This window comes from Otolemur garnettii, unplaced genomic scaffold (genome assembly GCF_000181295.1).
Source record: "Otolemur garnettii isolate 467f Iridium unplaced genomic scaffold, OtoGar3 scaffold00152, whole genome shotgun sequence".
NCBI lineage: Eukaryota > Metazoa > Chordata > Mammalia > Primates > Galagidae > Otolemur > Otolemur garnettii.
The window spans coordinates 2,679,988-2,692,040 of record NW_003852547.1 but is presented as its reverse complement, the minus strand read 5'-3'; the positions used below and the strand labels follow the sequence as shown (position 1 = coordinate 2,692,040).

Here is a 12,053-nt window from a genome sequence, read left to right as displayed (position 1 = left end):
TCCCCTGCTATGACTCAGTTTCACTGGCAGAGGACGGCGGGATCACGCCAGCAATCCGAAGGGCAGAGTGGTTGGGAGACCCTCCTAGGTGCCGGCTGTCAGGACCTCCCTCCCCCACAAGCAGCTCTGGTCTGAGCCCAGAAGCCCTCCACAGCTTCCGCAGCAGGTCTGGCAGGCCCCGCCCAAGTGACGTCACTTGTGCGGTCGTGCCCCTCTGTACAGCGCCACCTGGCCTGGGTGAGTGAGGTGCCTTAACCCTAGGAAATCTTCAGTTCCACGTTTACAAATAGGTAAACCGAGGCCTGGAGGAAAGGACTAAATCTGGCCTATCGACCTCTTGCCTGAGCTCCCGGTACCGCAAGGGCGAAGATATAAATGTAAACCGAGCAATTCTTATGGCCCAGCCGACTAGGAAAGAGAACCAACCTTTCCAGCCTTTGTCCAGGCCCACTCTTGGGTGCTGGAATGCTTTATCTTTCTAGACCAAACTCTGATATTAATTCTTTTCTGAAGCTGATTAACCCTCCCTCCTTCTTCACCCTACTCTGGGAGACCTTGAACCCTGATCCATCAAGGTTATAGTTGTTTCTCTTTGTGTCTCTTCTGGCTGTGAGTTCTTTGGGGGCAGGTGTTGACTAAATTGATTTCTAGACTTCGTTTAACCCAACCAGGCCCAGAATGCAGCTCAACAAACATTTAGTCAACTGCATAAGGACATCAATTCTGTGTGACCTTGGGCAAGTCTTTTCTCCTCTCTGGTTCTCAGCTTTCCCATCTGTGAAAGGGATAGAAGGGGTGACACTTCCAGGTGCCGCCTGCACTACCATAAGAATTGGCAAACCTTTCCCATAAAGGTGAAAATAGTAAATATTTTAGACATATTAGACACAAGGTCTGGTTTCCATGTATTGTTTTTTACAACCCTTTAATGTACAAACTGGCTGGGTACAGTGGCTCACACTATGATCTTAGGACACTGGGAGGTTGAGGTGGAAGGATCATTTGAGGGCAGGAGTTCAAGACCAGCCTGAGCAAGAGCAAGACCCCATCTCTACTAAAAATAGAAAAATTAGCCGGGTGTTGTGGTTGGCACCTGTAGTCCCAACTAGTCAGGAGGCTGAGGCAGGATTGTTTGAACCCAGGAATTTGAGCTTGCCATGAGCTAGACACTCTAGCCTATGCAAGAGAGTGAGACTCTGTCTCCAAACCAAAACAAAAATACAAAGCATTCTTGTCTCTAGTATCATACAAAACACCCAGCACCACCAAGAACCCTGCCTTAGAGAACTCTTGTATATGTGCACAAAGAGCCTGAGCAAGGATCTTTATAGTAGCAATGTTGTGAGAGCAAGAAATTAGAAATAACTTAAATGTCCATGGACAGGAGGGAGCATAAAACCCTGGCACATCCATTGGCAGAAGTGCTAGGAGAGGTTTGGTGACTGTGGCTCAAGTGGCTAAGGCTCTAGCCACATACACCTGAGCTGGTGGGTGTGAATCCAGCCCGGGCCTGCCAAACAATGACGGCTACAACCAAAAAATAGCCAGGCGTTGTGGTGAGCACCTGTGGTCCCAGCTACTTGGGAGGCTGAGGCAGGAGACTCGCTTGAGCCTAGGAGTTGGAGGTTGCTGTGAGCTGTGATGCCATAGCGCTCTACCCAGGGGGACAGCTTGAGGCTCAAAAAAAAAAAAAAAACAAGCTGGCCAGCAGCATGGGCAAGGAGGAGCAGAGGCAGCAGTGGGCACAGATGCCCATCTCCAAGACTACTGACTGCTGAGAATGTTTTAGAGCAACTCCAGAATGGTAGAGACCCTTAAGCTTTCCTCTACATCCTGGGGTGGGGAGGTGAGAGGGAGAAAGGATTTTAAAGATAACCTCTTTTCCATTCAAAGTAAGTTGGAAATAGACAAGGAAACCTGCCCAGCCAAAGGCTCCAAGTGGGGGCAGCAGAAAGAGGGACCCATTATTACCAAAAGTCATGATTCTCCTATCTCCACCCTGCCCAATTTATTTATGCTGATGTTAGGAGAGGCCTAGGAGTTGGTAATGCTCTGTTCCTCCCTTGTCCTATACCAGGATTTCCCCTCCAGGGTACCCACAGACCTACATTGACCTGGTCATTTTGGAAGTTTTTATTTTATGGCTGAGGCTGGTAGATTGCTTGAACTCAGGAGTTTGAAACCAGACTGAGCAAGAGGGAGTCTCCATCTCTAAAGATAGCCAAGCAGGCTTGGTGCCTGTAGCACAGTGGTTACAGCACCAGCCACATATACCAAAGTTGGCGGGTTCGATCCTGGCCAGGGCCAGCTGACCAGCAATGACAACTGCAACAAAAAATAGCCAGGTACTTGGGAGGCTGAGGCAAGAGAATCGCTTGAGTCCAAGAGTTTGAAGTTGCTGTGAGCTATGATGCCACAGCACTCTATCAAGGACAACAAAGTGAGACTCAAAAGAAAAAGGTTTGGCTAGGCGCCTATAGCTCAACCGGCTAGGGCGCCAGCCACGTACACCTAAGGTGGCGGGTTCGAATCCCCAGCCCAGACCCGCCAAACAACAATGACGGCTGCAACCAAAAAATAGCCGGGCGTTGTGGCGGGCGCCTGTGGTCCCAGCTACTTGGGAGGCGGAGGCAGGAGACTCGCTTGAGCCCAGGAGTTGGAGGTTGCTGTGAGCTGTAATGCCACGGCACGCTACCCAGGGGGACAGCTTGAGGCTCTGTCTCAAAAAAAAAAAAAAAAAAAAAAAAAGAAAAAGGTTTTATTTTAAGAAACAACTGGAAAGATACTTACTATTGAGCCTTTGCCTTAAATGGAAGGAAGGATGTCATTCTCTACCTGTGATGGTCCTTCTTCCCTGGCATTGCTGAAGGAGCCCAAAGCTCTCCATGTCTTTCTATCTAGTGTCTGTATTTTATTTTATTTATTGTGAAGCCACGGCTCCCTTGCTTAGGAGGTTCTTATGAAGAATGAGAAAAGAGAAGGGAAATGGTCCAGTGGTTTGTAGCTCCTTGAAAGTCAGGCAGCAGAAGCTAGAGGAGTCCCAAGGACCCCTTAGGAAGAACTAATACCCCCTCCAGTTCTAATCCTTGTCCATCCCAACTTGGGGAAAGCCTCACCCTCCCAGATCCTGAACTGAGCTATAAGGATTATTCCCTGCAAATTTTTGTTGGATGTAAATATAGTAAAAGCTGATTCTGTCTTTTTCAAAAAAAGAAGTGCTGGGCAGTAGCTAAAAAGAATGAGGTATGCAAATGACAGGAAAGAGTCTTCAACATATTACTGAATGAAAAAACCCAAGTTGCTTAATGATACACTGGGTAAGAAAAAAAACTAAATGAAATATGAAAGGTACCATATTCATGTGGGCCAATGCAAAGTAAAAGGCCTAGAAAAAGCAACTCAAATTAATTGCAGGAGCTGCCACTGGGATGGGGAGTAGGATTATAGGGAATTTGGTGGTCACAGAGATCCCATGGGTCATGTTGAAAATGGCAAATTCAGGCCAAGCATGGTAGCTCATGTCTGTAATGCCAGCATTCTGGAAGGCTGAAGCAGATGATTGCTTGAGCTCAGGAATTCAAGACCCTGTCTGTACTAAAAATAGGAAAACTAGCTGGTGCTGTGATGGGCACCTGTAGTCCTAGCTACTAAGGAGGCTTAGGCAAGAGGATCACTTGATCCTAAGAGTTTGAGGTTGCTGTGAGCTGTGACACCATGACACCCCACCCAGGGTGACTGAGACTCTGTCTCAATAAAAACAACAAACAAAAAGAATGGCAAATCCAATCCTGCTTCTGGGCCTTGCACTGTTCCCTACAACTTATTATGTTCTTCTCTGGAGTATTTGCATAGCTGACTCCTTCTCTGTTAAGTCTCTGCTCAATTGTCTCCTTCTCAGAGACCTTCCCTGATCTCCCTTTAAAGCAGTACCCCAAGATAGAGAAGGAAATGGCCCAAGGGCAAAGGATACAGAAAGATTTTTCATTGTATACTATCCTGTACCCTTTGCATTTCAAACCAAGTGAATTCACTACTCATTCAAAAGCTAAATGAATTAAATACATTAAAATTTAAAAATTAAAATGTGAAATTAATAAACCCAAAATAGCTCCCCAAGACATTTACTTATCATATCCTCTGTTTTATTTTCCTTGAGATACTTGTCTGTGTGTGAGACTGTGGGAGGCAGAAGGTTGGGGCCCATAGGGAACCCCAACATGAGATAACTTTCTTTTTTTTGGAGACAGAGTCTTACCATGTTGCCCTCAGTAGAGTGCCATGGCGTCACAGCTTACAGCAACCTCAAACTCTTGGGCTTAAGTGATTCTCTTGCCTCAGCCTCCCAAGTAGCTGGGACTATAGGTGCCTACCACAATGCCTGGCTATTTTTGTTGTTGCAGTTGACACTATTGTTTTAGCTTGCCTGGGCTGGGTTTGAACCCACCAGCCTCGATGTATGTGACTGGCGCCCTACCCACTGAGCTATAGGTGCTGCCCAGATGACTTTATTTTCTGATTTCTTTGTTTGCTGCTGTCTCTCCCAACTAAGTCAGCCCCATAGGGCAAGGATCTTTGTGGACTGGCCTGGTTCATGGCTGTGCCTGAGCCCTGGCACTCAGGAGGTGTTCTATATATATAGACAAATAATGTTTGTTTTTTACAAGGCTATGTATTTGGAATCACTTATGTAATTAAAATTTAATAAAAACTTTCCCCTATGTCCCTTTACAAAAGATGAAAAATAGGAAGGAAAGAGGTTGTTGAACTGGGGTGATCACTCAGGATCTGTTCAGCTCTAAATATTTCAAAAACCTTTGGCTGGTTTTTTGTTTTTTTGTTTTTTTCTTGTCTGGATGGTGGTGGAATTTCCCCTCTCATAAGACTTTTTGTGAGGAAGAAGTAGGAAAAGGGGAAATAAGCATTCTGGGGTTCCTCCATCAGCTTGTCTTCCTTCCTTTGGTCCATGTAGCTGGGAAAGGGGGCACTTTTATTCCTGGGTTTTGTTGAGGCCCCAGTTGACTGTTGGGTTCCCAAGGGTCAACAGCTGTCAGGCTTCCAAGTCCAAGACAGAGTCCGAATGGGTGCCAGTGAGCTTCCCAGCCTCATCTTGCCCTTTCTGTAACATAAAGTGTGTAAAAAAGTGAATAGGAATCCCTTCTTGTCTCTCAGCACCTACTCCCCTGCCTCTGGAAGCAGCACTCCTACTTTCCTTTGGAGGGACCGTCACAGCCCATCTCAGTCCATCAGGCTTTGAGTGGAGTAGACCCCAACCCCAAATGATAGGCTTGGGCACAAGACCCTAGGCTGGCCAATCAGAGACACAGTGATTTGTCAGGCACGTGACCCTGCATGGCCAATGAGAACTAGTCCTGGGACCACCACAGCAACTGCTGGGAAATTGCTGAGCTCTCTCCCTCCCCTGGGGGATGTCAGGCTGGGTGGGATGTCCACATGGACACAACTCTCTACTATTTCATGAGAGGCCTTGCAAGGGAATGAGAGACCCTGCAAGGGAATGACACCAACTCAGAGAAAGTAAAACTAAGAGATGGTTCCTGAGACAACTGGATGCAGCCATGACTTAAGGCCTTGAACTCTTCAATCACACGACCCAGTAAATTCCACTTTGCTTTCCCAGGTTGAATTGGGTCTTTGTCACTCACAACTCAAAGAAAGCTGAAAAATACCTCCTTATGCTGCTAAGAAATTATTAAAAATGCCCCCTCATCCACATGATAATAACCAAACTTCCTTCTCTGCAAAGGCCTTGGGGCTCTGAGCCCAGCTTCTTCCTTCACATTTCCTCCCTGGCCCCCACCCAATACCTTGGTCCACTGCCACCTCTTCAGTCATTTCCAAAATCTCCTCGGCTATCTGGGCCCAATTACAGCCTCTCTGGTCTAAGACCTACACCATACTCAGAGATGTCCTGATGTGTATCTGCTATGCATTCAGTCCTTGGAATTGGTCATTAAATTCCTTGAATTTTTCTGCCTAGATGGGGGCATGTGCTTGGGATAGAAGGCTTTATACAACATTATAGGGGCTACCTTTCTTATTTCTTTATTTGGGGCTACCTTTCTTGGGAGGGAAGCACAGTATCTTCTCTGCATCCTCCCATCACATCTAGTACAATGCTTCAGGGCCACCGTGAGAAGATATTAATTTATCAGGCAAGACCCTTGTTTTTACTGGCTTTAATTTCCCCACCACTGGGTGGGTGGGGGGGCTGGATTACATGCTCCTAAGAGAAACATTTGAGGACACAGGGTCCTTACCTCCCAGCACTCTCTTGAGGCCTGGAAGAGCTGAGAATAAGCTTCAGCGATGATGGTGGCCCTGGAGAGCAAAAGAAGGTCCTCAGAAAGGGATCCTTCTCCTACCACCCCACCCTTCATTACACCCCTCTCCAGCCCATCCTAACTCACTTGCAGTACAGCCCTCCCCCAGGAGGTAAATCGGGGATGTCTTCTGAGGCCAGAGTCATAAAAACACTGTTTAGGCTGGGGGGCTCCTGAGCAGAGGCACACAGCTCTGAGAAAAAGGCAAGAATTATGGGAGAGTTCCTTGTCAACTACCCCTCCCACTCGGGGTGTCTTGCTCACCAGCAACTCTGTGGCCCAAGGCTGTGTCCAGCGCCAGCTCTCTCCTGAGGGCCTCCTCACAAGGTCTGGGAGCCCCTGGGAAGCAGACCAGGATGCAGGTCATGTTGTCCAGGCTGCCCTGAAGAGGGTGGAGAAAAGGGAGCCAATGGGAGATAGTTGAAAGTATAGATTCTCCAACAATCCCGGTATTCAAGTCCCCCCTTTCCTCATTCTGGTTATTCTCCTTTCTTTAAGGTTCCACCCATCAGCCATTTCTAACTTGGCTCAATTCCTTAGGTCACGCTCCTCACCCCTAAACTCTTCCTATTAAAAGATAACCATGCTCGTACTCTGAAGTTTGCCCACTCTGCTGTTTACCTGCTCTTCCTTCTTTTAGCACTGATCTTACTTTTGGCCCTACTCCTCACAGGCCTACAACCGCTGCATTCCAAAAGACCACGCCCCTTCGCTTAAGCCCCTCCCACCAACCTGGGGCTCTCCCGCAGAGCCGGAATGAAGCCCACAGGCTCCGCTGTCCGCACATTTTAGCTCTGCCCTTTCCAGCAGACCACGCCCTTTAGTTGAGCGGGAGGCGGGCAGGAGGGCAGCTTTATTCTAGTTTTTACTCCGCTAGCTTTTACTGTATCCTCTCCATCAAAGCTCCTCTTCCCCCTAAATCCTGAATTCTTGCCCCGGTAGTGCACCAAGCTTCAGTAATACCATGCCCCACCCCCAGGACCTTGCACAGACACGTGTCCAACAGTTGCGCGCAAAGAAGCTCTGGGGCCAGGCCTAAACGGAGGCGCGAAGCTACCAGCCCGGCCAGGTCAGCACCAGATATAGCGTCCCACACTCCGTCGGAGGCCAGGACCATGAACTCGTCCTCAGCCTGGCGTGCCAGTGCGGCCACTTCAGGCTCCGCGGAAACGAGCTGCTGCTCTGGGGGCCTCCCCGGAGCCTCCTTGTAAGCAAAGTCGCCTAGTGCTCGCGACACGGCCAGAGAGCCCTCGATGCGCCGGCGGCAGATGGTGCCGCCCGCGTCGTGGATGCGCTCGCGTTCCCGGGGACGGAAAGGTCGATGGTCCTCGGTGCTGAAGGCCACAGCGCCGGCGCGGCTCAGCACCGCACGAGAGTCACCGCAGTGCGCCAGGTATAGAAAGCGCGGAGAGACGAGCAATGCCACAGCCGTGGAGCCGCCCTGTTCGCCGCGGGGCCAGAGAGAACGCAGGCGCTCGTCCGCGGTCAAGAAAGCTCGGCGCAGCGCCCAGCGTACGCCCTCAGGCTCGCCAGGTGTGGGGCCCAGCGCCTCGATCACGTGGCCAGGCAGGTGGCGCGCACCAAAGCGAGCAGCTCGCGCCCCGCCGTGGCCGTCGAGTACAGCAAAGAAAGCCCAGCCCGGGGGCAACCCAGGTAAAGTGAGCCAAGCGCAGTGCGCGTCCTCCATGCGTGCGCGCCAGCCCTGAGCTGCGCTTGCCCCGAAGCGCAGGCCCCAAGACGCTGCGGCACCCCCGTGTGGCTGCTGGGCGCATCGCGGTGCAGCCAGGAGAGACTGAGGCCGAGCTAGAGCCCGGCGCCCCGCCTCACCCTCCTCTTCTTCCTCCTCTTCCCCCTCCTTTTCCTTGCGAGTAGGTCGGAGGAGACGCTCCAGCAAGCGGGCAAGGGCAGCCATCACTCAACCCTGGATCAGGAAGGCTATACCTCCCCCCCCCCATTAATCCCCTCCGCTGTGAGATTTTAAACTATCTAAATCTCCTTCCTGTCCCTTGACCTCAACTTAAGTCGGATCACTAGAATGAATTGCACTTCTGGTATTCTGTCCCGCAACATCGAACTGGAATTTTGTCACGCACTATTATACATCATCATCTCCAATTTACCGAAGAGGAAACAGAGTCACAGAAGACGGAAACGGTGTTACTGGGAAATTAACTCTAGATTTTGTGTTCTCAATACAACATGAATGGTTTCAGGTACCAACCCTGCTCAAGCAGTCCAACTCTACCAACTCAGTGGTACAGCCTTCAGCCTCAAAACCTTTAAATATACTACTTTTTTTAGTTCGACCCCTTCTCTCTGTCTCTCACCCCTTAGGTTGCTAAGGGCCTTAAGTTGCTTTCTCTTTCAAGTTCTCCCCATCCCTTCATGCACACAGCCTCAGTCTGACTCTTCCAGTTTTGGGGTTTTTTTTTTTGATACAGAGCCTCAAGTTGTCACCCTGGGTAGAGTGCTATAGCATCACAGCTCACAGCAACCTCCAACTCCTGGGCTCCAGCGAGTCTCCTGCCTCCGCCTCCCAAGTAGCTAGGACCATAGGCGCCCGCCACAACGCCTGGCTATTTTTTTTTTTTTTTTGGTTGCAGCCATCACTGTTGTTTGGCAGGCCCGGCTGGATTCGAACCTGCCACCTTAGGTGTATGTGGCTGGCGCCTTAGCCACCTGAGCCACAGGCGCCGAGCCAGACCCTTCCAGTTTTCACAGCCCAGGCTTCACACTTCTAACTGCGACTCGTCCGGTTATTTGAATAACTATAAATTGTTTTAGCCCCACCGACGTCTGAATTCCTCCCCCTGCCTGAAAAGTTTGAGCCGTTTCTTCCCGCCCCTATTTCCACTGCCGCTGCGAAACTGGGTTCGGAATTAACCTAAGAGCCTAGATTTTACTCCCTCTTCAGTGACAACCCTAGCTACAGCCCAACACATTCTGAGATCCAAGCCCCCATCCTCTTGCCAACTCTCCCTTCATTATTTTCTCCCTGGCCCCTCCCCCTATTCTAGGCCCCTCACTTCTTTCCCTTAAGGCAGCTCCGCATTCTGTGTAGACTTCTCTTTCAGGCCGACTCACCTCCCCTCTTTGCTTCTCCCCTCTAGTAAAAAAGCCACGCCCTTCCCACGCGAGCTCCTCAGCGTTTCCCCGCCTCCTCGCCCTCCCTCAGGTCCCACCCCGCCTGTCTTCTGGCCCCGCCCCCGGCCCCGCGCTGCAGTGCCGTCCCACCGCTGCCCCGCCCGCCCCCGACTAGCCAAGCCCAGCGGAGGGCGGCGGCGGCGGCGGCGGCGGCGGCGGCGGCTGCTGGAGCGGCCGCGGAGGAGGAGGCGGCGAGGATGGCGGCGGCGTCGTGGGCGCGGCGGAGATGAGCTCCAGCGGCCCCAGGCCCAGGGCGGCGCGGCCGGAGTGGGCGGGGGTCCCGATGCAGGCCCGAGGGGGGCCATGGGGCAGGTCCTGCCGGTCTTCGCCCACTGCAGTGAGTAGAGGGAGGCTCCGGCCTGGTGTGGAGCTCAGAGGCCCAGTTGGGGTCCTCCCTTGTATCCCCTCCGCGCCCCGCCGCGGGAGAGCTGGGATGGAGGGAGGAGGCGAAGGAGACAAAGGGAGCTCTCCCCTCCCCCAGCTCTCTGGCCAGCGATGGGGACAGCGTGACCCGGAGGACCCGGGAGAAGCAGGGCGGAGGTAGGGGGCACTGAGATATCTGGCGAGGGGCGCGCTGGGCGCTGGGATGTACCATCCGGCCCCGCCCGGGAATGAGGGCTAAGCAAGGAGCTGTCCCCTGGCTCTGGTGCTGGTTGCAGCTGGCTGGGTGGGGGTTGAACGGAGGGGTAGAGCCAGGGTGGAGAAGAGGAGTCAGACTCCCCATCACTTGTCTTCGAATCCTACTCCTGTTTTCTGCCCAAGAGGCACCCCGACTTCTCCCAAATTATCCAATCCCCTGCCCCCGGAAAACAGCCATCCTTGGGTTGGGGCAAGGACTTACGTGTCCTTAGCGGACTTTACCGCTGATTAGTGGAAACCCTGGGAAAGACCCACTCCACTCCAGGTCTGAGGAAACGAGGTGGGGATGGGGGCGTCAGATTTCAGTTTCCAAGCAGTATTGAGCATTTCTTGTGTGCAAAGCCCCTGGTTAGTTCTGGTGGGATGGATTCCCAGTTGAGAACTCTTGGCCTCATCCTCGTGATCTCTGAACTCCAGGCAATAACAGTCCATGTCAACTATTCTCTGCCCCACACCCTGGGGTCTGACAGGTGGGGATTTCCACGATCTTAGATTTAGCTACTTGAATGTCTTTAGTATCCAGATGCCAAAATTCTAAGAATTTGTGATTTCAACATGTTAAGAGTATCATCCTCACATTCTCAGATCTTGTCCTTACTTTGGATTACAAACGGAGGACCTGCTGATCCCCCCCTTACCTCTCTGCCCTCAGCTATCTCCTACCCCTCTCCCAATCAGTTGCTCTGCTCTAGTCACACCTTCACACCTCTCTGTTTTTTAGATATGCCAAACATAATGCCTTTACACTGCCTTTCCCCTCTGCAAGTAGACATGTGGAAGACTTCTTCCCTAGATATCTGCATGGCTCCCTCGCTTCATTCAGGTCTCTGCTCAAATAACTTATCAGAGAAACCTTCCTGACCATGCTGTCTGAAACAGCACCCCTTTACTTTCTTCTTCTTCTTCCTCCTCCTCCTCCTCCTCCTCCTCCTCCTCCTCCTCTTCTTCTTCTTCTTCTTCTTCTTCTTCTTCTTTTACAGAGAGTCTCACTTTGTAACCCTCGGTAGTGCTGTGGTGTCACAGTTCACAGCAACTCCCAGCACTTAGGCTTAGTCAATTCTCTTGCCTCAGCCTCCCAAGTAGCTGGGACCACAGGTGCCCACCACAACACCCAGCTATTTTTTTGTTGCAGTTTGGCCAGGACAGGTTCAAACCAACCTACCTTGGTATATGCGGCTGACGCCCTACCCAATGAGCCACAGGTGCTGCCCAGCACCCTGTTACTTTCAAGACTACCTTGCATTATTTTACTCCACACATTCATCCGAATCAAACATCATATATTCACTTGTTTATTGTCTGTCTCTTCTGTAGAGTGTTAGCTCTATGACAGCCAGGATTTTGTCTGTTTTATTCATAGCTGTATCTTTAGGGCCAAGGACAGTGCTGGAATATAGTAGGTGTTCAATAAATGGCTGTTGAAAGAATGAATTGAAACTTTCTAAGATGCCTAATTTAAGGATTCTACAATTAAGATTCCTGCCTTTGCCCCAGGCAGCTCCTGTGGCTCAAAGGAGTGGGGTCCCGACCCCATATGTGGAGGTGGCAGGTTCAAACCCAGCTCGCCCAAAAACTGCACACACACACAAAAATCCTGCCTTTGTACTTCTAAGACTCTGAGCTTCTGATGGCAGTGATATTACAGTCTGTATGCAGAATGTTCTAAATGTGCCATGATTCAAATTTCTAGTAGAACCTCTGTATTTTGACCTCTGTATGGTCCATACAGAGGTGATCAACATAAGGAACTAGGTCTACTTTACTGATACATACATGTGCATGTCTAGTCTATGAAAAAAAATTTTTTTTGAGACAGAGCCTCAAGCTGTCCCCCTGGGTAGAGTTCTGTGGCATTACAGCTCACAGCAACCTCCAACTCCTGGGCTCAAGTGAATCTCCTGCCTCTGCCTCTCAAGTAGCTGGGACCAC

The 12,053-nt window shown here is 50.8% G+C and overlaps 2 protein-coding genes across 2 annotated transcripts in view; one reads left to right on the top strand and one right to left on the bottom strand.

The window, feature by feature from the left end:
• Positions 1 to 5,003: 5,003 nt before the first annotated feature.
• On the bottom strand, positions 5,004 to 8,253 carry PPM1N (protein phosphatase, Mg2+/Mn2+ dependent 1N (putative)). The gene is made up of 5 exons (XM_003799514.3): positions 7,324 to 8,253; positions 6,606 to 6,723; positions 6,429 to 6,534; positions 6,279 to 6,339; positions 5,004 to 5,116 (listed from the first exon to the last, which is right to left on the bottom strand). Exons 1-5 carry the CDS (start codon positions 8,251 to 8,253, stop codon positions 5,048 to 5,050), a joined length of 1,284 nt encoding a protein of 427 aa, XP_003799562.1. The 3' UTR covers positions 5,004 to 5,047.
• Positions 8,254 to 9,621: 1,368 nt separating this feature from the next.
• Positions 9,622 to 12,053, top strand: part of RTN2 (reticulon 2) — a 9,450-nt gene continuing 7,018 nt past the window's right edge. Inside the window, exon 1 of the mRNA XM_003799513.3 lies at positions 9,622 to 9,822. Within this exon, the coding sequence (XP_003799561.1) occupies positions 9,789 to 9,822 (34 nt within the window). The 5' untranslated portion in view covers positions 9,622 to 9,788. The remainder of the gene's footprint in view (positions 9,823 to 12,053) is intronic.

Bases quoted from the DNA above. Each gene is read 5' to 3' on its own strand.
- PPM1N (XM_003799514.3), bottom strand. From the start codon at position 8,253: ATGGCTGCCCTTGCCCGCTTGCTGGAGCGTCTCCTCCGACCTACTCGC. The intron at 6,535-6,605 runs GTGAGCAAGACA...CCTTTTTCTCAG, and splicing joins CTTGGGCCACAGAGTTGCTG to AGCTGTGTGCCTCTGCTCAG. The intron at 5,117-6,278 runs GTAAGGACCCTG...TTTATGTTACAG, and splicing joins CCTCAAGAGAGTGCTGGGAG to AAAGGGCAAGATGAGGCTGG.